The sequence below is a fragment of the Mesoplodon densirostris genome, chromosome 3 (genome assembly GCF_025265405.1).
Source record: "Mesoplodon densirostris isolate mMesDen1 chromosome 3, mMesDen1 primary haplotype, whole genome shotgun sequence".
NCBI classification, from domain to species: Eukaryota; Metazoa; Chordata; class Mammalia; order Artiodactyla; family Ziphiidae; genus Mesoplodon; species Mesoplodon densirostris.
Genome location: NC_082663.1, coordinates 159086927 through 159114057, shown reverse-complemented (window position 1 = coordinate 159114057; position 27131 = coordinate 159086927). Strand labels below are relative to the sequence as shown.

Here is a 27131-nt window from a genome sequence, read left to right as displayed (position 1 = left end):
GGTTCAAATATCTCCCAAGAACCTAAGGTCACCCCAGGACAGGACAGTCACTCACTACGTGGAACTGGTTGTCAGTCTCTCCCACAGAGCCCAGCATAACCATGGGATCATTGTAGGGGTTCCCAGGGTAGGATAGGGTGGTGGAATACCCATGATTATTCCTTCCACATTCCCATGTTGGAGAACAGTGATGGATGGAGGTTGACAAAGAGAGAGGAAATGGGCTTTTACTCAAGAGAGAAAACAGACAGGGAAGTTAAGTCATGAAGGGAGGGAGAGAGATGGAAAGCAATTTATGCAGTGACATGGGGACAGTGATGGCCTTTTTGGAGAAACGGGATGACACAGGCATTCATCCCTGGCCACAGTTATAGAGTTTGAAGGCTGGGAAATGATGTTGGAGATTAGAGACCCACCCCCTCATTGTCAAAGTGACACGATGGAGGACCTAGGCGAGAATGTAGAGATGGAGACAGAAAAGGTCCAAAGGTCAGGCTTTATCCCACCAGGCACAGCAGGACCCTGAGTCCTCACCTAGACCCTGACCCTCCCCACCCTCCCCTTTCCTTTTCCAAGGTTACCCCACCGCCATTCCGGCAATGCTCCATGCAGAGCATTACTTGGTGGATTTTGAAGACTCCTAAAGAGAGAGCAACAATCTACATGTGATTTATTCCTCTTTCTAACTCTTTAAATTCTCTTTCTCTTATTCATGAGCTCCTCTTTGTAGCTCTTCCCCGTTCCCTCCTTCTTCCTTTTTATGATTCTCATCCAGAAGGACCTGGTCTCGTCCAGGCACTTGAGGTTGCTTCCAGCCTAGAGAAAAATGTCTGAACCATACCACTTGGGTCTTCTGCCCATCTGTGCCCAAGATGGGAGCACAGGCAGTTAATACAGAAGAGTGTAAAACTGCTCAGTCCTTACAACCATCATAACTGTCTGATTTTTGGTTTCTCAGTAAGTATTGATATTAGAGGTGTCCTGATAGCAAGAAACTTAATATAATGCTGTTCCTCAAACATAGTGAGAATTTATCAATCTCCCTGATTTTTTCATCACCCTCTTGTTCTTACAGAAAATTGCCAAAATCCATCTGTACTTGGAACTCTGAATTCTCTGCAGCACTCTCTTCCTGTGGTGAGCAATGCAGCTTCCCTAACAGGAAGTGTCTGCAACTTCTCCAGAGTCTCTGCTCCTGCCGTCAGTTCAGCATCAGCTATGGCCACCTCTTTCCAGACACACATGGGTAGTGCCTACCTTCACCAACATTCTAGCACAACTATTTTATCTGGAGTTACTGATCAGAGCTGCTCCACTTCAGCTGTTTCCTATCCAGGTGTTTTTGAGTGGGACATCACAGGAAGCACTGAAAAGAATTCTTCTTCACTCGGAGACTTTACTCTGGCACTCACTGGCCAGCACACAGCTGCTTCCTCCATGTTTATGGCAGCCCAGTATGATAAAACTGCAGACATCAATAACATGGCCCCTCTATATCCATCACTTTCTGCCAGCCTTGCTCAGGGAACACCATCTCAGATTCCAAATCAGGGACATAGCCTGTCACTTCCCTACCAGGAAGGAAGCCAGGTATATTATTATAACCACGGCACACTGGGGTCTTTACTGTATGGAGAACTTGGCTCCTGCCTGCAATCCTATGGCTCTGTGTCATACACAGGAAGTAGGGCCTCTGTGCAACCAGAAATGGTAATGGTACTAAAGGAGATTCAGCCCACAAATATCTTACCACCAGCTTCCACCTCTGGAATCTACTACCCTGTGTCTGCTCAACCCATCACAGAAACAAGTTTTCAAGGTGAGTACAAACAGCAAGAAAGTTAAACAATGAGGTCAGCATTCAAAAATGGGGTCAAATCTACAGCTGAGAAGTGGTGTATAGACAGGTAGAATTTAGATCCTGAGCCTTTAATAACCACTACCTTCGCTCAGGGCTCTCTGTTTTTAGACTCTACATAAGAACACCTAGGGCTTCCCTGGTGGCGCAGTGGTTAAGAATCCGCCTGCCAATGCAGGGGACACGGGTTCGAGCCCCAGGCTGGGAAGATCCCACATGCCGTGGAGCAACTAAGCCCATGTGCCACAACTACTGGGCCTGCATTCTAGAGCCCATGAGCCACAACTACTGAAGCAAGAGAAGCCACCACAATGAGAAGCCCGCACACCGCAACCAAGAGTAGCCCCCGCTAGCCGCAACTAGACAAAGCCCGTACACAGCAATGAAGACCCAGTGCAGCCAAAAAATACATACATAAAATAAATAAGTTCAAAAAATAAATAAATGAGTATAAATTTTAAAAAAAAGAACACCTAATGCAGGTGGGAAGGTGGGAGGGACACTGTAAAGGTCATCTATGCTACATGTACAAGAACCCTGAGAGCTTACCAATAGGTACCACATTTTTCACTGCTGTAGCTGATACCACACTGTATCATTTCCTTCCCTAATCTACAGCTAGAGTCTCTTTGGAAGGTGTTTCAGAACTCTTGTTATGATAGTTAACTGTCCTCACTTCCTTAATTTATACCAGGATTTAAGACCTTAGGGTCCGAGATCCTGTCCAGAGCAAGCAGGCCAAGACTCTGTCTTTGTTTATCTATTTCATCAAGAAGGGCTCTACTCCTTCTCCTAGTTCATGGTGTGAAGTGTTCTTAGCCTCTCAGGAAAGTGGGGAGAATTGAACGGACTCTATATGAGAATGCTAGGCTTTGTAAAACATTTCATTTTTTAAAAATAAGACTCATTTTTTAATTGACTTATAACAATCCTATGAAATACAAAGAAAACCAAGAATCAGTGACATGAAATGATCACCAGTAAGAATTACAACAGTCACCACTTATCTCATAGCATAGGACACTGTCCATGATCCTTAAGAAGAGTTAGTAGAAATGCCTTGCCCATCTTGCCCCTAAACACCAACACAGCAATCATGTACCTTTCAAGGTACATGATTGCTGTGTTGGTGTTTAGGGAGAGCATCTCACTTACCAAGGACTGACTTCTACCTTGATTCCTTTATAGGGATGGAGACTTCCCTGGTGATGAAAACTTCTCTGGGATGGCAACCTCCAATCCAGACATTTTGTGTGACACCAACTCAAGAACTCCCCAAGTCCTGCAACAGCAGAAATATTCAGATACTTGAGAGTAATCCACCACCCGAACTTGGGGACATTTCAGGGACAGCTCCAGTCCAGAGTGTCAGTAGTCTCCTGGCCCTGCCTCCAGCTCCAAGCCAGGGACAAATAGAGAGTAAGAACTTGGAGGATATTAAAGCCAAGCTTTCAAAGCCTCTGGATGCCTACCAGATCCCAAGAGAAAACCAAGAGCCTCCACTACTCCTTTCAAAAATCCCTGATATTCACCAGCTCCTGGGCTGCACTGACCCCATCAGCCAAGAGGAGCAGCCTGGTTCTGAAAATGCTGATCTTGGAAAGAACAGCCTGAGTCTTGAGGACCTAGGGACACTTGAAAATGGGATGCAATATAGCAGTGGTTTTGCAGACATTACTACACTGGCAGAGGATATTCACCTTCCCCAGCTCTTTAATTCTTTGAAAGATCTTGATCAATTCAAAGGTCCCAACGTGATCAAAGCCAAAGACACCAGAGCCATTAAAGTGAATCAGGTGCAGGAAAAGCCAAGTGTCATAAAGGTTCCCTCTGATCAACCCAGGAAGAACAAACATAAAGCCTCTGAGCCTATCAGTGGTGCTTCCAAGGCCAAAATCCAGCCAAAGAATCCAGAGTGCCTGTTAGGGGGAGAAGGGGTTCTATGCAATGCTGCAGTCAGAGACAGGGCTCCTGTGAACATGGCCAAGCATTCTAAAGGCAAACCTCAGAAAGCTGCATCCAGAAATATCAGCAAAACTAAGAGCCATGGGCAGGAAAAGACCACAAGGTCCAGAGGAAGAAAGAAGGCTGAAGAGAATAAGCAGTCAGGGAACAAAGTCAAGGCAGAAGAGAAGCCAACAGTTCCCAAGACGAAGCGAAAGAAACACCAAACTGAGCTTATCCACGAGAGCATTAAAAAGCCTCGAACCTCCCTAAGCATGCGCATGCTGGAGTCTGTGAAGGTTTTTCATGCACTGGGGAAGAAGAATGATAAGAAAACTGGGCTCTCTTCCTGTCGGGTCTTGGGAAATTCAAGCAACCCTAAAGACCCCCAGCCACCCCCAGCTATCCAGCCATGGCGGCGTACCCCACGTGAGGGTAAGAGTCCTGAGAAAACTCAAGTCGAAGACCAGAAACCAGACAGCAGTGCTGAAAAAGAGTGTCCATCTCCATCCCAGTATGAGCTGCCTCCAGCTGAGAAGGTCAAGTTGGTACCTCTGCCTTTTTCTGCCTGGGACAAGCCTCAAGCTTGACCTGCTCCTCGGAGGCCACAGTCTCTGGCCTCACATTGGCCTGCTGTGGTAGACCGTGCCCAGCCTGCTTCTACTAACTCAGCTCAACCTGCTGCAGCCAGTTCATCCCAGCCAGCTCCTGCCTCTTTGCCAGGTCCTGCCAAACCAGCTCAGCCAACTGTGACCAACCCAACCCAACCGAGTTGGACTGACCATACCCAGCCTAGTGTCCCTCAGTCTGCTGCTCCTAGGCCTGCACCCTACAAAACTTCATCTTGTGCTTCTCTCCAGTGGGAGCCTGTTCCCCCTGTTGTGACTAAGTGCCAGTCCCCACCCAAGCTCCAAACCCCATTTCTACTCCAAGACTTCAGCAAGCAACGAAGACCATGGAGGGAACCCAACGTTTCTGAGCCAGTCATGTCAAAGCCCATCGAACAAGAGCAGAGACCAGAGTGGGAGGCCATGAAGATGCGGGCTCAACAAGAACGTGAGAATGCTGCCAAATACACCTCTTTGGGGAAACTGCAATTTTTCATTGAGAGGGAAAAAGAAATGGAAATTGCTGACTACTACGGATATTTATAGTAAGAGCTGCTAGGATTTTTGGTGCCACTTTGGGTACCAGCTGTTCTTCCATATATAAATAAGATAGGTATAAATTTCTCTATTTATTTTGATATATTTTAAAACATTAAAACCAAATAAATAAATGTAATAGAATTAATAGATGAGTAATTTTGAGATGCTGCTAACTGTGGCGTGCTTTAATTTTTTTTTTGTTTTGTTTTGTTTTTCATGGGGTTGGAATTAAAGTCTGCATGAGAAAGGAAGGACTGAGAGTCGGATGGGAGAATGAAGGAAAAGGGAGGAAAAGGGTAAAAACTGAGGAAAGAGGAAGGAATGTGGCTCAGGGCTAGGAAGGTCAAAAGAGATTCATGGATTTATGAAAGGAAGCAGTGAGTGAGGGTGAAAGGGCAGAAGTAAAAAGCAGGGTCAGGGGCTTCCCTGGTGGTGCAGTGGTTGAGAGTCCGCCTGCCGATGCAGCGGACACGGGTTCGTGCCCCAGTCCAGGAAGATCCCACGTGCCGTGGAGCGGCTGGGTCCGTGAGCCATGGCCACTGAGCCTGCGCGTCCGGAGCCTGTGCTCCGCAACGGGAGAGGCCACAACAGTGAGAGGCCCGCGTACCACAAAAAAAAAAAAAAAAAAAAAAAAAAGCAGGGTCAGAGGTCAGGGTTGAAAGAACAAAATGTGAGTAGAGTTGAAGATGACAGAATGTGAGTCTAGGTTTACTAGGAGAAATAGGAAAAGTCTCTTGGGGAGGTTGGCCTTAAGTCTCACAACCACCACACAGGTATTTAAGAAAACAAGAGGTTCAGGACACATCTCTGAAAGGTTTGAGTTGCCTTATGCAGGTGTGATTATAGTGGGGGTATAGGGAAATCTACCAGAGAGGTGGCCAGGGCTCAGAGTTATCCTAGGGGCAGAGGCAAGGGAAGTGCTGCCTCAGGAGGCCCACGAATAGGGCCTGGTATGTAAATCACCATGTACTCAACACCTAAGCACCAGGGCAGCTAATGCACTATTCAGTTAATCCTGGCAATGACAGGCAAGGCCAGTATTCCTGTGCCACTTCACTTAGAGACGTGCAGCAAAGGGCTGAGGTCACATCGCATGTGGAGGTACAAGGCCTCAATTTGAGGCCCAAATGCCTCTGAAGTCCTCAGTATTTGCAAGTGCCTGCAGGCGTCCAACCTGGTTTCAGAGCACAGCATGCTGAGATCAAACTTCTGGACAGGCCTAAGTATTAACTTGAGGGGCTTCCTCCATTGACCAGGGGGCATGCCACCTTCTGTAAACATCACCATCAACTGAAACGCACGAGAAAAATCCGACGGAAGCATCCACTCTCACGGGTGAGAGCAGTGGTGGCACGCGCACTGGGCAGCCGCTCCAACAGCCACAGGATGCAGGCGCCCAGCGGTTCAGGGGCTCCCTGGGAGGCCTCGTGGGGCAGCTCGAGGGAGTGAGGTTGGGAGATAGCGGCAGGGGTGGGCGTCAAAAGGAATGACATGGGGAGAAGGGAGAGATGGAGGCAGTGGATAGTGGATAGTGGATAGTGAAAATGGGAAAACTGGCAATTTTCATTTTCAAAATTATTTTTTGAGATGTCATTCACATGTCATAAAATTCACCTTCTGAGACTGCAAATTCAGTGTCATTTCGTACATTCTCAAGTGTATGTAAACATCACCATCATGTATCCCATCACGTTTTCATCACCCCACAAAGAAGCCCCCATAACCATCAGCAGGCCCTCTTCATCCCCTCCTCTTTCAGTCCCTGCAACCATTCATTTCCTTTCTGTCGCTATGGTTTGGCCTTTTCTGGACATTTCATGAAATAATACAACTGTGACCACTGTGTGGGGCTTCTCTCACTTAGCATAATGTTTTCAAGTTCGTCCATGTCATAGCATGTGTCAGTACTTCACTCCTTTTTATGACTGTGTAGTATTTCACATATACACCACATTTAAAATATCCATTCATCCATTGATGGGCATTTCGGTTTTTTACACTGATAATCTCCATTTATTGACAGTTGATTCTGTGCCAGGCAGCACCAGGCTAAGTTACTGACCTTATTTCACAGATAAAGAGGCTTGGAGATTGTGAAGAGTTTGCCCAAGATTAAGAGCTAGTAATTGGGGAACTGGGGTTTGAACTCAGGCGACCTTCAGAGGTAATAAATTCACATGACAGAACATTAGAAAAGGTACACAAGGGTATTCAATGAAAAGTCACCCTTTTCCCCACGTTCCCCAACCACACATTTCCCTCCTCAGAGACATCTGCTTTTTCCATGCAGTGGAATCTTACAGAGAATTATTTATACCTCAACATGTATGTATCACAATTTATTGACTAATCTGTCCCACTGATTTGAAATGTCACTTTTATGGTATAATAGATTCTTATATGTACTTATGTTACTCTTTTCAGAGCTGTCCTGACTCTTTTTTGCCTATCTTTTATGTTTGCCATTTCTCTAAAATTCTCTTTATCTTCTTTTTGATTTAAAAAACTTTTCCCTTTTCTTGTTTGTTTCTCTTAAGGCATTATCCATTTTGTTCATTCACTCATATTATTTTATTTAATTTATTTATTTTTGGCGGTGTCGTGTATTAGTTGCAGCACGTGGGCTCTTCATTGCAGTGCATGGGGTCTGTCTTGTGGTTCGTGGGCTCTTTAGTTGTGGTGCATGGGCTCCACAGCACGTAGGCTCAGTAGTTGCGGCGTGCAGGCTTAGCTGACCTGTGGCATGTGGGATCTCAGTTCCTCAACAAGGGATTGAACCTGCATCCCCTGCATTGGAAGGCAGATTCTTAACCACTGGACAACCAGGGAAGTCCCCACTCTTGTATTATTTTAAATTTAGTCGGCATTTCTGGATTTTTTTTTCTTTTATTTTGAATTCTGTCCTGAGTTCTATCATCTTACCTAATTCTGGCTTATGCTGTTCGTTCATCTGTTTTTTTATTATGGTAAAATATACATAAAACAAAATTTAGTATTTCAACCATTTTCAAGTATACAACTCAGTGACATTAAATACATTCACAATGCTGTGCAACCATCAGCACTATCCAAATTCAAAATAATTATGTCAAAAGATGGAGCAGGACCTCAGAAAGATGGAGGCAGCAGAATAGTTTCTGAATCTCTCCAAACCCGTTCATGGAAGAAGATCAACTAAAACCAAACACCCATAGGTGGCATTTATCAACATTTACCATTTCCAGAACTTTTTCACCATCCCAAACAGAGACTCTATAGTGATTAAACAATAACTTCCCATTCCCTTCTCGATCCACATTCTTTCATCTTTTCCATTGTTTTTCCTAACATCATTTAGCCCACTTTGAAATAATAGGTTACAGTTTTGATCTGTTTTGTGGACCTGTCTTTTCCAACTTGATTTTATTGTCTGAAGAGATGGTATTCTGCTCCTTATTCTCTTTTTTCTTACACTACCTCTGTATGGGATTTGATCCCAATCCTTTTCTTTTATTGATTTTTGGATGAAAAATGTTTTAAAGCACTTTGAAAAGGAGCTGCGAGGCCATGTGGAAACATGTTCTTCATGGCTGTTTCATCAATGCTTCACTTATACTGTTTTGAAATAACTGTTTTCCAGGAGGCATAAACCAGTGGGCTTTATCATCGACAGAGTGCAGAGAAAGGACCCCACGAAAGCTGATCACCTTAGCAAAAATGATTTAGTTATGATTTCACCCAAGATTGGTCACAAGCCAGCCTGGGAAACTCAATGAACCAGAGACAAGGTATAATGCCATCTTTCCTTCTCTCTGCCTCAGCTCTCAGGGTTGGTCACCTACATGTTATTGGTAATTATTAGTTGGTTTCTGTTCATAATTACTATCAGAAGACACAACACTTATGGGCCTAATGACACTTCCCAGCTACGCACCATTCTTCTTCATTTTGGCTTCCCGTCCGCCAGCAGGAGCCTGATTTATTTTTGTTCTCCCTTCACCACAGCCCAGTAATGTTTGTGAATGACTCTCAGTCTCACCAGAATCTGTATCTCTCACTCTGCCCCAACATCCCACCCCATCATTCGCTCCCTGAAATGTACTCTAGAAATTTAGGTAAACTGGATATTTTACCACTGTTCACCATCTCTTATGAAACCAGAAAAAGAGCAGCTTTCTTATGGAATGACGGAGAACTTGTAAAGATAAAACACCAGTCTGCAGGAGAAAGGGAAGATGAGAATAATGGAAATAGTTTCTGGAAAACTATTTTTACATTATGTTTTGCTTGTTCCTGGTAAATAAATTGAAATCTTCTAAACATTAAAAAAATCTAAACCACTAAATTCAATACTACAGGAATATAACTTTAAAAAAAATTATTTGGCTGAGCAGCATGTGGGATCTTAGCTCCCCAACGAGGGATTGAACCCATGCCTGCTGCATTGGAAGCACACAGTATTAACCACTGGACCAACAGGGAAGTCCCAGGAATATAACTTTTAGAGGAGAAGTTATTAACCCCTTGGTTATATGAACTGCAGATTTTTAGTAAGAAGTCATGTATTTTAAATGACTTGGAGCTTTAAAGAAAGGAAGGAAGGAAGGAAGGAAGAAAAAGGGACTTCCTTTTTGGTGGTGCAGTGGATATAATATCAAAAACAAATAAATTAATTAAATAAATTTAAAAAAGAAAAAAATGCTGAAATCCACTGGCTAATTATTCAGGCTGTTATATCTCGCTATTTCCAGATGCATCCCTTTAAAAACTTTTGGGAAAAGGTTATCTTACGTCAGAACAAATGAATTACAAACTTTTCTCTTTTTCCAAAATTTGAGAAATTCCCCTACACTTCTACCTTCAAATTTTATAAAAAGGGAAAAGCAGTGACAACCCTTATACTTACATCCAATTGCATCACCTGGCCACATGCCTTCTACATTAATCAAATATCTACAAAACAACATAATTCGAGTCATTTGTAAATAAAAAGAAAAGAAAACCAAGTTTTTTCACAAAAGGTCCAGTTTCATTTTACAAATATAGATATAAAAATCCTAAGAAAATATCAGCACATCTAATCAATAATTATTAAAGAATGATATATACCATGACTACAAAAAGGCATTATTCCAAGGATGCAAGGATAACGCAACTGTAGAAAATCTATTAATATAATTATTTACATTAATACAACAATTTAATTAATAAATGAAAGAGAATAAAATACAGGACCAAACTGGCAGATGTTAAAAAGTTTTCTGATAATATGCAACAGTCAGTTTCGGTGAAAATGCTCTGTACACTATAAACAGGAGACTTAATATGACAGAGTATTCATAAATAACCAAAATAACAAATGACAAATTAGGATAAATATTAACATCATATCTAAAAAACCCTATCTAACCAACCATAGGAGCCAGAAACTTAGGAATCACCATCACTGACAGCTATTTCTCCCTCACCCTCATCCTCAACCCACCACCAGTGCTAACAATGATACTGCCTACATACCTCTAGAATCTGTCCACATCTTTCCACCAAAATGACCACCATAACCTGGTCCAAGCCACATTATGCCCAATTTCTACAAAAGTCTCCTAACTTGTTTCCTCGCTTCCACTCTTTCTCCCTGCAGTGTATTCTCCACTCGGTAGCAAAATGATAGGTTGAAACTGCAATTGGGTACATTCCAAACACTCACCTTCAACAAAAAAAGTTCAATAGTTTTCTATTACTCTTAAAGTCTGAAACCTTAAACATAAGCCTGCACGATCGAGCTCCTACCCACACTTGTAGCTCCATTATAATCACATGCTCCCCCAACAGCCCCACCTTCCTGGCCAGTTCCTCCAACACAGCATATGCTTTCCTCTTATAGGGTCTTTTGCTATTCCTTATGCTCAGAAATCTCTCCTCAACGTCCCTATCTGGTTAATACCTACTCACCCTTCAGATATCACCTGAAACATCCCTAAATAAACCTTCTCTAATCTCCATGATGAGATCAAATCCTCCCTAAAATATGCTCTCATGGTACCATGTTCCTCTCCTTGGCACTTGTCCGAGTTGTAATTCTACATGCAGAGTATGATCCTTGAATATCTATTCCCCCTCTGGACTGTTAGAATTCACAAAGGACAGGTCAAGTCTCTTCACTCACAAAATTTCACAAGTCTTTTTGCTAGCACCCAGCACAGTGCTTAAACATAACACATGCTCAATAAGTATTTCCTTCATGAACAACCATAAACTGGTACAGTGTAGCAACATCCACAGAAAGCATAAGGGCATAAACTCTTTGCTGCAGAATCCCATTCTGAGTGAAGTTAACTGAGACAAAGCATATATATTCGTAGGTGTTCACACAGGAATGTTCATTACTTTGATGTTTTATAATATCAAAAACTTCTGACTTTTATGTGTTCATCAGTAAGCAAAGGAACAATGCAGCCTTAAAAACAAATAAACAAATGGGACCTAATGAAACTTAAAAGCTTTTGCACAGCAAAGGAAACTATAAAAAAGATGAAAAGACAACCCTCAGAATGGGAGAAAATATTTGCAAACGAATCAACAGAAAAAGGATTAATCTCCAAAATATATAAATAGGTCATGCAGCTCACTATTAAAAAAATAAACAACCCAATCAAAAAATGGGTAGAAGGCCTAAATAGACATTTCTCCAAAGAAGACATACAGATGGCCAAGAGGCACATGAAAAGCTGCTCAACATCACTAATTATTAAACAAATGCAAATCAAAACTACAATGAAGTATCACCTCACACCGGTTAGAATGCGCATCACCAGAAAATCTACAAACAACAAATGCTGGAGAGGGTGTGAAGAAAGGGAACCCTCTTGCACTGCTGGTGGGAATGTAAACTGATACAGTCACTATGGAGAACAGTATGGAGGTTCCTTAAAAACTAAAAATAGAATTACCATATGACCCAGCAATCCCACTACTGGGCATATACCCAGAGACAACCATAATTCAAAAAGACATATGCACCCCAATGTTCAATGTAGCATTATTCACAATAGCTAGGTCATGGAAGCAACCTAAGGTCATGGAAGCAACCTTTCATCAACAGATGAAAGGACAAAGAAGATGTGGTATGTATATACAATGGAATATTACTCAGAGATAAAAAAGAATGAAATTGGGTCATTTGTAGAGACATGGATGGACCTAGAGACTGTCATACGGAGTGAAGTAAGTCAGAAAGAGAAAAACAAATATTGTATATTAATGCATATATGTGGAATCTAGAAAAATGGTACAGATGAACTGGTTTGCAAGGCAGAAATAGAGACACAGATGTAGAGAACAAACGTATGGACACCAAGGGGGGAAAGCGGGACAGGGTGGGGGTCGCTGGTGGTGAGATGAATTGGAAGATTGGGATTGACATATATATACTAATATGTATAAAACAGATAACTAATAAGAACATGCTGTATAAAAAATAAATTTGAAAAATTCAAAAATAAATAAAAATAATAAATAAATTAGTTAATTAAAAATTTAAAAAAAGAATGAGGTTGGAAGACTGTCAAAACAGTACACAGATCGCACACTCAAGCCCCAGAAGATGGGGAAGTGGCTTAAGTCTCCCACTTCGGATGACATCTCCCTGCGTCACAAGTCTCAGTCCGACTGGGCTGGCTTTGGCAAAGGGACGGAGCTGGATCAGGAGCCACTGCTGCCATATCTGGATCAAGTTGCAGTTTTGGTCTATCTTCCAACACCTAGCCAGACTCGCCTAGCAGCTCAGCTGAGAGGAACAAAATAGGATAACTCAAAGTATAGGCCTCACACAGCATCAGCCTAAAGGTGTTTATGACCCTGGAAGAAATGGATCAGAAAAAAGGATCCAGGGGACTTCCCTGGTGGTGCACTGGCTAAAGACTCCACACTCCCAATGCAGGGGACCCGGGTTCATTCCCTGGTCATGGAACTAGATCCCACACGCATGACACAACTAAGAGTTTGCATGCCACAACTAAGGAGCCCAGCGGCTGCAACTAAGACCCGGCGCAACCAAAAAAAATCAATCAATAAAATAAAACAAATATTAAATATAAGATCTGGGAGTGTGTGATCTGTATGATGGACTTTGCTTATGAGAACCCGGTTTGATTTCTGCTGTGTATGCAGATCACCTGGGCTGTACAGATGACTGGCTGATGAGATCCTTCACGTGCCCCTCCTGCATGGAGAGAGTTGATGCAGCACTGCTTTTGTCCTACGAGACTAACTGAGCCAGTGTCTCTCACCTGACTTCAACAGAACCATCATTTTTGGTGGTTTTGATCTTTTGTCATTGAGCTCAAAGAGCCGGGGATTAAGAATTAAGATCATGCATGAAAGTTTCCTAAAAATTCCTGAACGGCTGCAGATGTTGGGGAAAATTACGTGATAGTTTATAAATTTAGGGGGGAAAATAGGATGCTATTTTTATGTAAAGCCTTCACCCAGGGTTTAAAAATATAATTGTATTTAGATCTTGTTATTGCTCCAGTACATAGGATTTGTGTAAAGTGTTACAGCACCTATATATCTTTCAAGTGTCGAAGTGTCGAAGATTAAGATAAAGATAGTGGTTGTTTTTCCTACATGAGATAACTTTCTGCTTCCCCCTACCCAAATTCTTTCCTGAAGTTGCTGGCATTAGGGTCAAGGTTTTATTTAAAGTTACATTTTATAACACTGGCACACAAAAAAAGTAGTTTTAAGCTTGTTTGCATTGTTCTTTTTCTTTAGAATAAACATAGAGCATTTATTTTTTACTTTATAGGAACTCCACAAGTTAAGGTCCCATTGTTCTTTTGCTGTGATTGTTGTTACTATTGATGTTGCTGTTTTCTGTCTTTGCTGGTTCTTTCTAATCTACTATTTGTTGTTATTGGCATATGATCATCTCAGGGTCACAAGATGGCTGCTGTAAAACCAAGTATCATATTCTAACAAAACAAGGAGGAAGCAGAAAAAGAGTCCAAATGGTCATTTTCCTAATGCATATTTATCTTTTTTCAGAGAAAAATATCATTCTCATAAGCACAATAACAGCCTTCCCCTAATTACTCATTTGCCAAAAGAGATTGATATGACCATCCATAAGACAATTTATGGCAAAGAGGGATATGATAATGATTGCCTCAGCCTAACAAGGATTTATCCACTAAAGCTGAATGCTTCACTCCTCAAAGAAATCAACACTTTTCTACATACAAATCACAAGTGTCTTGAAGGGTTCTTCATAAGTGCATTATTGAAAAATTTAGTATGTCATAAGCACTTAAGGATTTGACATTCAACTGTAGTAGTTTCCATGTTGGTTAATTTTCTTACAAGTCCCATGGTGAGTTTGAGAAAAACTGAAAGAATTAGAGTATCAGGTTCTATTAAATTCTTACATGTATCTTGCTTAAGTTTTTGTTCATTAATTTATATCCAACTACATAAAGCAAATTTGGAGGAAAAAATAATAAATAAATAAATAAATAAGTAAATAAGATTGAGGTCTCCAAATATTTTCATAGGAAGATGTCCACCATGTATTAAATTATAAACCAGAATGTCTAAATACTATACTATTAAATCACATGTACAGTCAGTTCTGTATATCCAACGGTTCCATATCCTGCAGATATGGAAGGCCAACAATACTAAACCATTTTCCATATGGGACTTGAGCATCCGAGGATTTTGGTATCCAGGAGGAGTCCTAAAACCAATCCCCTGCAGATACCAAGGGACCATTGTATATGCTTATATCTGGATTTTTTATGTCTCAAAAAATATGTGCTAAATTATTACTGGTCGTAACCTCTGAGTAGGGTGCAAAATTGCCTTCCACTTCATACATTTCTCTGACTGCATTTTTTGTATTCAGCTTACATTAACTTACATTACTACTGTAAACAGAACAATTTAAACATGGTCTGCCTCTTGAGGTTGGCAACTCACCTGCAGATGTGGTAGCCAGTCCTGTTTAAACCATGGGTACAGTGGACACCAATAAGTCTGTCTATAAAACAGGGAATATGGAATTAAGTAAGTGAAGTAGATACACTAAAAACAGGTTATACAATTTTCTGAAGAGTAGCCATTATTAGTTACCACAACACAACCACTATCCTGAAAAGGAAAACCTCTGAAGAAAAGTGTGTTTTTGCAGGAACGTACTATAAAGAATTAACTACTATAAAGTCAAAATTCATTGTCTCTGGGAAATTTTGCATAGCCTCCAATCAGATGCAATAGTGTGGAATGGAGTATGTCCATCAGGAACTGATTTGACTAAAGAAAAAGGGAGTGGAAAAAAAACAGGCTATCAGAAGAATAGAATTTGTTTTTGAGTGAAAGAATGGAATGCCTTCACTTTTAATGATCAATATTAAAAAGGACAAACAGTTTCTGAAGGGCTCTTGGGGCCCCAAAGCACTTCCATTCCTTCTCTCATTCACTGTTCCTCACACGTCACGGGTCTATGTGCCTGTGCAGTTCTCGGGTAAGTAGCACTGTGCTTATTTCACAATGAAAAAGTAAGGCTTGAGATGTAAGCCCAAGCTGCACAGCAGGCAAACAGAAAAAAGACTAGAACCGAGTCTCAGATTTTTCCAAATATGCCACAGTATTTCGTGGTCCAGCACTTAAAAAAATTATATGAGAAAATAAATAAAAAACCAACAACATGTAGTTGATCTCTGCAAAAGGTATGTCTGTGACTAGGTGGTGTCTGGCATTCGTCATCTCCTGCCTGGATTACTACCACCCTACAATTCTAACAATCTCTTCTATTTCAACTGATCCTCCACATGGAAGATGTTACCTTCCTAAAATAGAAACTTGGCTGGATTGCTCTGTTGCTTAAATATCTTCACTTAGCACAGAATCAAGCCCAAGTTTTTAGCATAGCATTGAGAAATCTTTATAAACAAATATCAGTCTGTCTCTCCAACTGAATGATAAGTTCAAACTATGACTTACAAGGACCTACATCCTCCACCACCCTCCTTTCCCCTGCCAGCCTCCCTGATCCCATTCTCTATTGCCCTTCCCTCACTCACTTTCCCCTGTCCAGCCACACTGGCCTCCTCACTATTCCTCAAACATGCCAAGTACAGCTGTGCCTCAGGGACTTTGCACCTACTATTACTTCTGCTTCAGAACACACCCTCCCAACCCATCTCCACTCTCCCAGATATCCAATGGCTTTTTTCTTACTTCAAGGCTCTGCTCAATCAACATCGTAATAGAGGGGACTTCCCTGATCACCTACCACATTCCCTCACCTCTTCATCTTGTTTTGTTACTCTCCAAAGCATTTACCACCACTTGACACTCCATATATTTACTTATTTATTCATCTCTCTCCTGCACTATAATGTAAAGTACGTAAGGGCAAGAACTTTGTTCTGTTCCTACCACCTCGAACAGTGCCTTCAACTTAGAAGGTGTTATATAAATATTTGCTGAAAAGGAATGTATGAATTCCTTGCTCATTCACACTACCCTTTAGTCACACAAGAGGCTGCCCTTCCAGAGCACAAGTTTAAGCCCTGTGCCTTTGGTATCTGTTCCCAATACCTGGGCTGTCCTTTCCTTATTCCGGCAAAATCCTCTTCCACAAAGCTGAGTTGGGTAAGGTTTAGGGTTAGGGTTAGGGATAAGGTTAGGGTTAGGGTTAGAAAACGGGTAAGGTTTAGGGTACAGGTGAGGGTACGAAAACGTGTTAGGGTTAGAGTATTTGTTAGGGCACTGGTTAGTGTTCGTGTACGGGTTAGGATTAGGGTACAGGTTAGGGTAAGGGTTAGGGTTAGGGTTAGCGTTAGGTTTAGGGTTAGGGTCAGGTTTAGCGAACGGGTAAGGTTTAGGGTACAGGTGAGGGTACGAAAATGTGTTAGGGTTAGGGTACATGTTAGGGCATGGGTTAGTGTTAGTGTACGGGTTAGGATTAGGGTATGGGTTAGGGTAAGGGTTAGGGTTAGGGTTAGGTTTAGGGTTAGGGTTAGGGTTAGTGAATGGGTAACATTTAGGGTACAGGTGAGGGTACGAAAACGTGTTAGGGTAAGGGTTCATGTTAGGGCACAGTTTAGTGTTCATGTATGGGTTAGGATTAGGGTATGTGTTAGGGTAAGAGTTAGGGTTAGGGTTAGGGTTAGGTTAAGGTTTTTCGTTAGGTTTAGGGAACGGGTACGGTTTAGGGTACAGCTTACGCTATGACAATGGGTTAGGGTAAGGGTACATGTTAGGGTATGTGTTAGTGTTAGTGTATGGGTTAGGATTATTAGTAAAGCAGCTGGAATGGCAAACACGAACAGCAGAAGTGGAGAAACGAGGTGCGCTTTAGAAACTTTTCCCAATCAGACGGTGTACCATACTCTGGTTTACCCATGCATGTTTTAGGTGTAGGAAGATTCCCTTAAACCTGGAGAGTTGGGACCCATGGAACGGATATCACACAGTATTGCTTTAAAGGGTCTGCATTTGCTCTCCCAACCTCACCTATCCTCTCAACCCCAAGTGTCCAGCCTTATGTCTCATCCAGCTCTGGGTGTAGATGTGGTCAATCCAGGTTGCATCACAGCCCCTGAATGAATTTTGTAAGAATTTCTCACTCTTTCGCTGTCTTTGTGTTTTGTTTTTGAAATTTACCTTTATAATCGAGTTTAGCTGGTTTTCACTGCTGTGTTTATGCTGCTCTACATACACTTGATACCCTTACGGAGACATATAAATACATAGGTTTTAAGATTCTTACTAGTCAAATATATTCCTCTTCAGTGAATAGGGGGTGTTGTGTCCAGTTCATTGAGCATGGAGTAGGTCTTGTCTATTACATATTTGGTATATGGAATGGTATCTGTGTTAATTTCAAACTCTGGTTTTACGCATCACCCCACGTCACCTTTCCACTTAAGCAGGCATAAGTGTGTTTTCTAAATGTGTAACTCTGTTCTCTTTTTAAATTCAGTTCATGTGTAGCCATGTTTACATTCCCTCTATAAGTGATATCTTATGATAAGTTTCTTTTTCTGTGTGACTTATTTCACTTAGAATCATCGTACCTAAATCCACTCATTATGCTGCTACTGGCCTTATGACATTGATTTTATGGCTGAGTGACATTCCATCGTATATAAGTACCACCACTTCTTTATCCATTTTTCTTTTCTGGGATATTTAAAGTGTACTGAAGCTGAGGTTCTTGTAAACAGAGCAGCCCTAAACTTTGTGGTGGCCGTGTCTTGTGCATTTTTAGTTTTCCCGATATGTACGCCCATGAGTGGAAGTGTGCTATGCTCTGTAGCTCTGTTTTAGAAAGCAACATACAGTTCTCCAGAGTGGCTGTTGGCAATTTACATCCTGCCCTTCAGTGTAACAAGGCTCCCTGTTGTCCATGGCCTGTCCTGCAGTTGTGGTTTTTACACTATTTTCGGATGGCCCTTTTGACTGGAGGGAAGTGACACTTCTATGTAGTGGGGATTAGCATTTCCTGATTGCTTGGTTGGCCAAAAAGGGCATATGCGTTTTTTCCAGAATATATTCAGGAAAAAATGCATACGCCCTTTTTGGCCAAGTGCAACATTGTCGAAGTTCTCCTGCTTTTCATGTGCTTTAAAGGCAACTCCAATCTACCTCTCGAAATCTGTTTCCTTCAATTCTGCCTTGCTTTCAAATCCTCTTCATTGCCTTACCTTAATATATTTTTGGATGATAGCTGTCCTTTATAACTCTGCAGGTTTGTGAATTGCACTGCCCCTGAACTCCATTTTTCAACTCGCTTTTTTTGTGAGCTGGCTGCAAAACCACAGGATTGCTTCAGGCCCTATTTTGGTTCTGGGGTGGCAGGCTGAGCCTTTGGGACATTCTTCCTGACGGGAAATTAGAGTGACATGTGCCCGTACAAACACCTACATCTAGTCTCTCATTGGTTCCCCCTCTTCCCTTTCACCCTCCACACAATTTGCAATCTGTGTGAAACAGGAGGTTAAAGGCGTTGACTCTCCAAGTGGGGAGATTGATAGTAAGGCGGCTATAATGGGGAACATAAGCACCAGGAGAGGAAAAATGAGGTTTGTTTTAGAAACCTTTCCCGATCACACAGTCCCCATCCTCTGGGTTTCCCATGCATGTTTTAGCTGTAGTAAGATTCCCTTAAACCTGGAGAGTTGGGACCCATGGAATGGGTGGCACGCATTATGGCTTTAAAGGCTCTGCCTTTGCTCACCCAAACTCACCAATCCTCTCAGCCCCAAGTGTCCACCTTTATGTCTCATCCAGCTGTGGGTGTAGATGGGGTCAATCCAGGTTGCATCAGAGACCCTGAATGAATTATGTAAGAATTTCTCTCTCTTTCGCTGTTTTTGTGTTTTGTTTTTGAAATTCATTTTTATAAAGGTGTTGAGCTGATTTTCACTGCCGTGTTTATGCCGCTCTAGACACACTTGATTCCCTTATGGAGACATATCAATACATATGTTTTAAGATTCTTACTAGTCAAATATACTCCTCTGAGGTGAATAGGGGGTGTTGAGTCCAGTTCACTGAGCAAGGAGTAGGTCATGTCTATTATATATTTGGTTTATGGAATGGTATCTGTGCTAATTTAAAACTCTGGTTTTATGCATCACCCTACCTCATCTTTCCCCTTAAGAAGGCATAAGTGTGTTTTCTAAATGTGTGACTCTGTTCTGCTTTGTAATTCAGTTCATGTGTAGCCATGTGTACATTTCCTCTCTGAGTGATTTCTTATGATAAGTTTCTTTTTCTGTGTGACTTATTTCACTTAGAATCATCGTACCTAAATCCACCCATTATGCTGCTACTGGCCATATGACATTGATTTCATGGCTGGGTGACAGTCCATTGTACATAAGTACCCCAATTTCTTTATACATTTTCCCTTTCCTGGGATATTTAAGGTGTTCCGAAGTCGAGGTTCTTGTAAACAGAGCAGCCCTAAACTTTGGGGTGGCTGTGTCTTGTTGATTTTTAGTTTCCCAAGATATACGGCCCTGAGTGGAAGTGCCCTAGGCTCTGTAATTCTGTTTTTTAGATGTTTTAGGAAACACCATACACTTATGCAGAGTGGCTGTTGATAATTCACATCCCGCCCATCAGCCTAACAAAGTTCACTATTCTCCATGGCCTGTCCTGCCTTTCTGGTTTTTACACTTTTATCGGATAGCCCTTTTGAACGTTGGGAAGTGAAACTTCTTTGTAGTGTGGATTTGCATGGCCCGCTTGCTTGGTTGGCCCAAAACAGCATATGCGATTTTTCCTGAATATATTCAGGAAAAAACGCATATGCCCTTTTTGGCTAACTGCATCATTTTCGAAGTTCTGACACTTTTCATGTGCTTTAAAGGCGACTCTAATCTACCTCTTGAAACCTTTTTCTTGCAATTCTGCCTTGTTTCATATCCTCTTCGTTGCCTTACCTCAATATATTTTTGGACGTTAGTTATCACTTATAACTCTGCAGGTTTGTGAATTGCACTGCCCCTGAACTCCATTTTTCAACTCGCTTTTTTTGTGAGCTGGCTGCAAAACTGCAGGATTGCTTCAGGCCTTTTTCTGGTTCCAGGGAGGCAGGCTGAGCCTTTGGTTAATTCTTCTTGCTGATGGGAAATTATAGTGACATGTGCTTGTCGAAACTCCTACAGCTAGTCTCTCATTGGTTGCCCCTCTTCCCGTTCATCCTCCACACAAATTGCAAACTGTGTGAAACAGGAGGTTAAAGGTGCTGTTTCTCCACGTGGGGAGATGGTTAGTAACGTGGCTGGAATGGCGAACCCGAGCACCAGGAGATCAAAAATGAGGTACATTTTAGACACCTTTCCTGATCACACGGTGTACAGTCCTCTGGGTTTCCCATGCATGTTGTCGCTGTAGGAAGATTTCCTTGAACCTGCAGATTTGGGACCCATGGAATGGGTACCAGGCAGTATTACTTTAAAAGGTATGCATTTCCTCACCAATATCTCTTAGCGTGAATTGTTTCCAGCCTTATATCTCATCCTGCTGTGGGTCTAGATGTGTTCAATCCATGTTGCATCATAGCCCTTGAATAAAAGTTGTAAGAATTCTTCTCTGTCTCACTGTCTTTTATTTTTTTAAATTTATTATTATATTGGTTACAGCTGATTTTCAAATCTCTGTTTTTTGCTGCTGTACATCCACTTGATTCACGCACTGAGAGACATCAATAAATTCTTTTTCAGATTCTTACCAGTCGTATATGTTATTTTCCAGTGAGTTGAGTGTGCTGAGTGCAGTTCTTTGAGGTACCGTGTAGGCCTTGTCAATTATCAATTTGGTACTTGGAACGGTATCTTTGCTAATTTCAACCTCCTGGATAATGCCTCATCCCTCCCGACCTTTCCTCTTTAGCAGCCTTATGTGTGCTTTCTACATATTTGACTACGTTTCTGTTTTGTAATTTGTTTCATGTGTAGACATTTTTGAGTCCACCTTTAAGTGACATCTCATGATATGTGTCTTTTTCTTTCTGACTTATGTCACTTAGAATGATCGTATGTAACTCCTCTGGAGTTGTTGCAACTGGCCTTATTTCATTGATTTCCAGCTGAGTAATATTCCACTCTACATAAGTACCACATCTCTTTTATCCATTTTATCCTTCCAGGGACGTTTAGGTTATATCCAAGTCGAGGCTCTTTTTAACAGAAAGGTGGTAAACGTTGGGGTGCCTGTGTCCTGTCGATTTTTGTTTTTCCCAAGATATACGCCCATGAGTGCAAGTGCCCTATGCTCTGTAGCTCATTTTTTAGATGTTTTAGTAAACACAATACACTTCTCCAGAGTGGCCATTGGCAATTTATATTTCTACTATCTGCCTCACAGGGCTCCCTTTTCTCCTCGCCCTGTCCTGCATTTCTGGTGTTTACACTTTATGAGGATGGCTCTTCTCACTGATGTGAAGTGGCACATTTTGTAGTATTGATTTCCAGTGCCCACCTGTTTGGTTGGCTAAAAAGGGTGTATGCCCTTTTCTTGAATCTATTCAGAAAAAACGCTTACACCCTCTTTGGCCAGCTGCATCGTTGGTGATGTTCAACTCCTTTTCTTGTGCTTTAATGGCGAGTCCTTTCTACCTCTTCAAATCCATTTCCTGCCATTCTCCCTTGCTTACAAGTCCTTTTCGGTGACTTACCTCAAGACATTTGTCGACGATAGATATTTTCAACTCTGCAGTTTCGTGAATTTTAGTGCCCCTGAGTTCCATTTTTCAACTAGTGTTTTTGGAAACTGGCCACAAAACAGTGGGATTTCCTCAAGCCCTATTCTGTCTCCATGGGCAATCCTAGCCTTTGGTGAATTCGTCTTCCTGATTGGAAATTAGTGACATGTGCCTGTCTGAACACCTAGGACTTGTGTCTCATTGTTTCTCATCCTTCCGCTTCATCCTCTGGACAAATTCCAAACTGTGTGCAACAGGATGTTGTTGGTGCTGACATCCCCAAGTGGGCAGATTGTTAGGAAAGATGCTGGAGGGGTGTACCTGAGCACCAGGAGACGAGGAGATGAGGTGTCTTTTCCAAACTCTTCCCGATCAAACGGTGTACCATCCTCTGCGTGTGACAGGCATGTTTTAGCAGTAGGAAGGGTCCCGTGCATGTAAGGAGAACACCAGGGATTTTTCCAAATCAGTGCCTCCCAGAACCCCAAACTGGGGAATTTTTAAGCTACAGCTACATGTATGTTCATTAAGGACCTTGGGAAGTAGGCGCTCACCATCGGCTTCCCTTAGGTTACATTTTATCTGTCGTTGATAGATGATGTCGATAAAAAAATATCTATTCTTTTTCAGATTATTTCCCCTTATAGGTTATTGCAAAATATTCAGTGTAGTTCCCTGTGCTATACAGTAGTTCCTTGTTGATGATCTATTTTATACATAGCAGTGTTTATGTGTTAATACCAAACTGTTAATTTATCCCTCCTCCCACCTTTCCCCTTTGGTAATAATAAATTATAAGATTTTATACTTCTCAGAAATGGGGGAGCTGAAAGAGAGGTATCATTTTCAATGGAAAAGCATTCAAAACAAGATTGAAGCTTCAGCCAGGATTATTAGATGTACATCCTTGGACAGAAGTCACTTCATTTTTCTAATGTTGACCTGACAAATAAGACAAACGTCTTCACTGAACTTGCTTATATTAAAGTGATGGAAATAACAAATGAAAGTCTTAGAAACATCTTATTTTACTGGAGCCTTATACACTGCTTTATGTTAATTACAGTTTGGCTCACACGTCTGTTCACTGAAGTTACAATGTTCTCAATTTCTGTTACTGATCCTCCAGAGTGGACCCCAACCGGGGTCCCCCTGCCCAGTGTCATTGGAGCCAACAGATCGAGACTGAGTTTGGTTCAGAAGCAAAGGAGTCTTTATATTTTGATCAGAGAATGGAGAGGTGAGAGCGTGTGCTCCCCCACGGGCTGTGGGCTGGGCTGCTGTGTAGGGATCCTGGCAGCGTCAGCAGGAGGGAGGGGACGGAGCTCTCGAGGGCCAGGTTGGCTGGAGCTCAGGCTCTATGTCACGGAGTCTGCATTGGGCCCCGCGAGCTGAGGTGTTGACCCAGCCATTCTGCACTAGGAAATCGGGTCTGAAGTGCCGGGTGTGGGACATCTGCATGCGGAATCCTAGGAGCAAGTGAAATTAGACAAAGCACAAAGGAAAAAAGGTTAGACATTATTTTATTGCCCAGATTCTATTTTTATCTCCCAGGAATGTTTAATGGGCTTTGCCGGTGACAAACACCTCCTCTGCCTTTTGTCCCATTCCTCATTCTTGGGGTGCTGAGGGTGCAGACCCCTCTTCTGTAACTGCTTCGTGCTGAGTTGGGAGTCCTCATACCCGGGAGGGAGGGGCGGAACTTCTCCCCAGCAGCCTCCAGGTGAGGTTGATTGTCCCCAGGCCTCCTGACTCACTGCTCGTCCGCCTGAGCACCAGCATTGGAAGTGTTATAGATTCTAATGACCTTTAAGGGTCCACGAAAGAGATGCGCAGAGACACTGGGGGGGGGGGGCCGGTTTTACCCCGCCCCACATTTGTTTGGCCACCTTAGGCTGACAGTTTCTGCCAGCCTAGATGCTCTGACCAGTAGTCTGCGCTTTCTTCAATTAGGTCCCTGAATTAATGTACAAACAGCACCAGGTGTCACAGCCCTGCCCGCTCAACTCCCAGACAGTCCAGGGTCGTTGTTGATCCAGGACTATGATGGCCACTGAGTCAACGGCCTTTTGAAGTAGCCAGGAGTCCAGCCGGTCTTACTGGCCGCTGTCACCGGGTTTCTGTAGGCTTTTCTATGGTGAAAGCGTGATATACGGTTCCCCCGCCAAGCTTATTAGCTCCCTTCTGGGAGCAGTAAGTCCTGCAAGCAGTAGTCTCCTCTTTCGGGGCACACTCTTGTTGTTTTCTGAGAGAAACTCCAGGTCAAGTGATGGTCACACGAGTCGTCATGGGGGCCCGTTGCCCCCGTTTGTCTCTCTGGAGGTTGGAGTTGGAGGGCCTCCTCACTCGAGGTCAGTGTGTCCACGGAGCAACCCCTGCAACTTCAGGGCATGATGGGTGGTTAGGATCACCACGTGGGGTCCTTTTCCCTTAGGAGGGAGCTGGCCTTGCGGGCTGCTGATTTCCAGGTTTTTAGATACCCCAGTATCCTGGCCTGATGGGGCGGTGTGCAAAGCCCTTGGTGACCATAGTTTATCCTACCTGAAGGACATTCTTGCGTTGCTCCATTTCAAGTGGTCCCAGTTTTTGCACTGATGTTCCAAGGGCGATTCAACTTTGACCGGGAATGTAAATGTCAAAGGGTTTAGCTAAATTAGGGAGTTCCTGGGCAAGAGTCTGAAGTGACTGCTCTTTCCATTCTTGGAAGTCTGCTTCTGGATTCAATTCAAAAGGATCATCATCTTTTCATGTCAGTGTTTCATATAGACGCCCAGCTATTAGACTGTAGTTAGGGATCCAGATGCAGCAAACCTTGGCCTCCCCAGGAACCCCTAAGCTGTCTTCTAGTTTTAGAAGAGGTAAGGCTGCAAATGGCTTCTTCCCTTTCCTGGGATGGGCTTCTCCGAACATCTGTGAGAATGAAGTCCAGGCAGGTCACCTTAGCCTGGGAGATTTGAGCCTTTTTCTTGGACACCTTCTATCCTTTCTTGGCTAGGGAGTTCAGAGTCGTGCTTAGTAGGGTTGGTGATTAGAATGTCATCTGCATATTGAAGGAGGGTTCCCCTTTACAGAGGTAGAACTTTCAGGTCTTTAGATAACATTTCCCCAATGATGGTGTGGGGATTTTTGAACCGTTGGGGCAGGACGGCCCAGCAGTATTGCTTTTGTTGCATGTTGTGTCCTGCCACTCACAAGCCAAAAATTCTTGTGACTCTGGGACGAATGGAATACAAAAGAAGGCATCACTAAAGTCTAATACAGAATGCCATGTCCTGGTGGATGGTAGAATGACCAGCAGGTTGTAGGAAATAGGAGCTACTGGATGTATATCCTCGCTGGCTTCACTGACTGTCCTGACATCCTTTACCAGGTCTCCAGCAGCCCACGGGGCTCTCATGGTCAGGACAAAAGCAGGATATTGAGCTCACCTGGGCGTGTCACCCCCCATCCCTGTAGCCCCCGGGGCTCTCGTGGTAAAGTCCCTCCCAGGTTATGGAGCTCACCTGTGCAGCTACCCAGGAGCCCATGGGGCTCTCATAGTCAGGATTTCCAAGGATACAGAGCTCCCCTGGACACGTACACTGGCAGGGCTAGGCACACAGGAACCGTGCACAAAGCCCACATTGCAGAGAACCCCCAGCTCACCTATCGCTCACAGCTGACACAGAGCACCTCAGAGCAGGACTTGAACTAACAAAGAGCAGCTCTGACAGGTCTGTGACCCTGGGTATCACTCTGTGTCCTCTCTCCGCCTGGTCTTCCAGACACTTCCACTGCAGCCAGGGCACCAAGCCTCTGTCTCCACCCACCATCCCTCCTCTCCCTGACTCCTGGGTTCCTCTCATTAAGAGAGGGTCTTCTTGAAGTTGTTTCCCACTCATGGGCCAGATAAAATTATTAGAAAGCAAGCTGGAGTGTAAGCCCCTTGTCTATCCTGATTCTCAGGAGCCCACACCTGTTCCTTGGACCTGGCCCGTTCAGCAAGGTCAATTTTCTGCAACTGGGAGCACCTAAGGGGTGATGACTGGCTGTCTTGGGCAGCCTGACACTGCCTGGCAGCCCTCCCCAGGTGTGCCTGGGTTGAGGTCAACATAAACACCGCTCCAGGCAGCAAGAGCCCCTGCAGCTGTGCCTGACGCCATATTCTCTGCCCAGTCAGCAGTCTCGGGGCTGTGCTGGTGGGAGGGTGTGAGGGGCCACGGCTTTGTGGGTGGCCCGGTGTGAGTGGGGCTCTGCCGGACATTCTGCAGGAGTTGCCAGGCTGCCACCTGCTAAAGAAGAGGATGTGTCACCCATACCTTCTGCTGGAATTTCTCCCCGGGCAGAGGTGAGGAAGGAAAAAAGCAGTGGGGGCCGGGACAGGAGGGGTATCTCAGGCAGGGAAATGGAAAGCGCGCCCGGGACCAGGACTATCCTGGCTGGCCTGCAGACACCAAGTCGGCCTGCGTGCTTTCGCTGGTGTGGCTCCACGGCCCTTCCTCTAGGCTTTCATGTCCTTGTACGTATTCCGGCGTTTTACCTGGGAAGGGTGGGAACAGTTCAGCAGCAGCTGGCCTGGGGCTCAGCTCACGTTTACTCACAGACGCCTCGGCACGGTCCCCCAGCTTTGCAATGAGGACGCTCCTTGCGGGGGGCCTGCTGGCTGAATGGGAGATGATTCCCCACCTCTGACCAAATTCAGGAAAGTGTACCACTGGAGCTAGTGCCCTGATAGGGATTTCCTCTGTATAACTGGTGGGTTCAGGTTTTTTTTTTTTTTTTTGGTTCAAGTTAGATTTTATTTCTCTTTTATGTATTTATAGATATAAGCATGGAAATAATTCATTCACATAAATACATCTGTGAAGGGAACAACTTTTTTCTGTTTTATTTTTTAAATTTTTGAAATTTAATTTTATTTATGTTTTTATACAGCAGGTTATTATGAGTTATCTATTTTATGCATATACATGTATACAGGTCAATCCCAATCTCCCAA

The 27131-nt window shown here is 43.2% G+C and overlaps 1 protein-coding gene and 1 pseudogene across 1 annotated transcript; both read left to right on the top strand.

Annotated features, from left to right (window-relative positions):
• Nucleotides 1–439: 439 nt before the first annotated feature.
• Nucleotides 440–4956, top strand: LOC132486994 (uncharacterized protein C2orf78-like). The gene is given in 3 exon segments (XM_060094535.1): nucleotides 440–489; nucleotides 1074–1819; nucleotides 3047–4956. Coding segments are annotated over 3 exon segments (2706 nt in total).
• Nucleotides 4957–12526: 7570 nt separating this feature from the next.
• Nucleotides 12527–13202, top strand: LOC132485898 (RING finger protein 11-like; annotated as a pseudogene).
• The last annotated feature ends 13929 nt before the right edge of the window (nucleotides 13203–27131 follow it).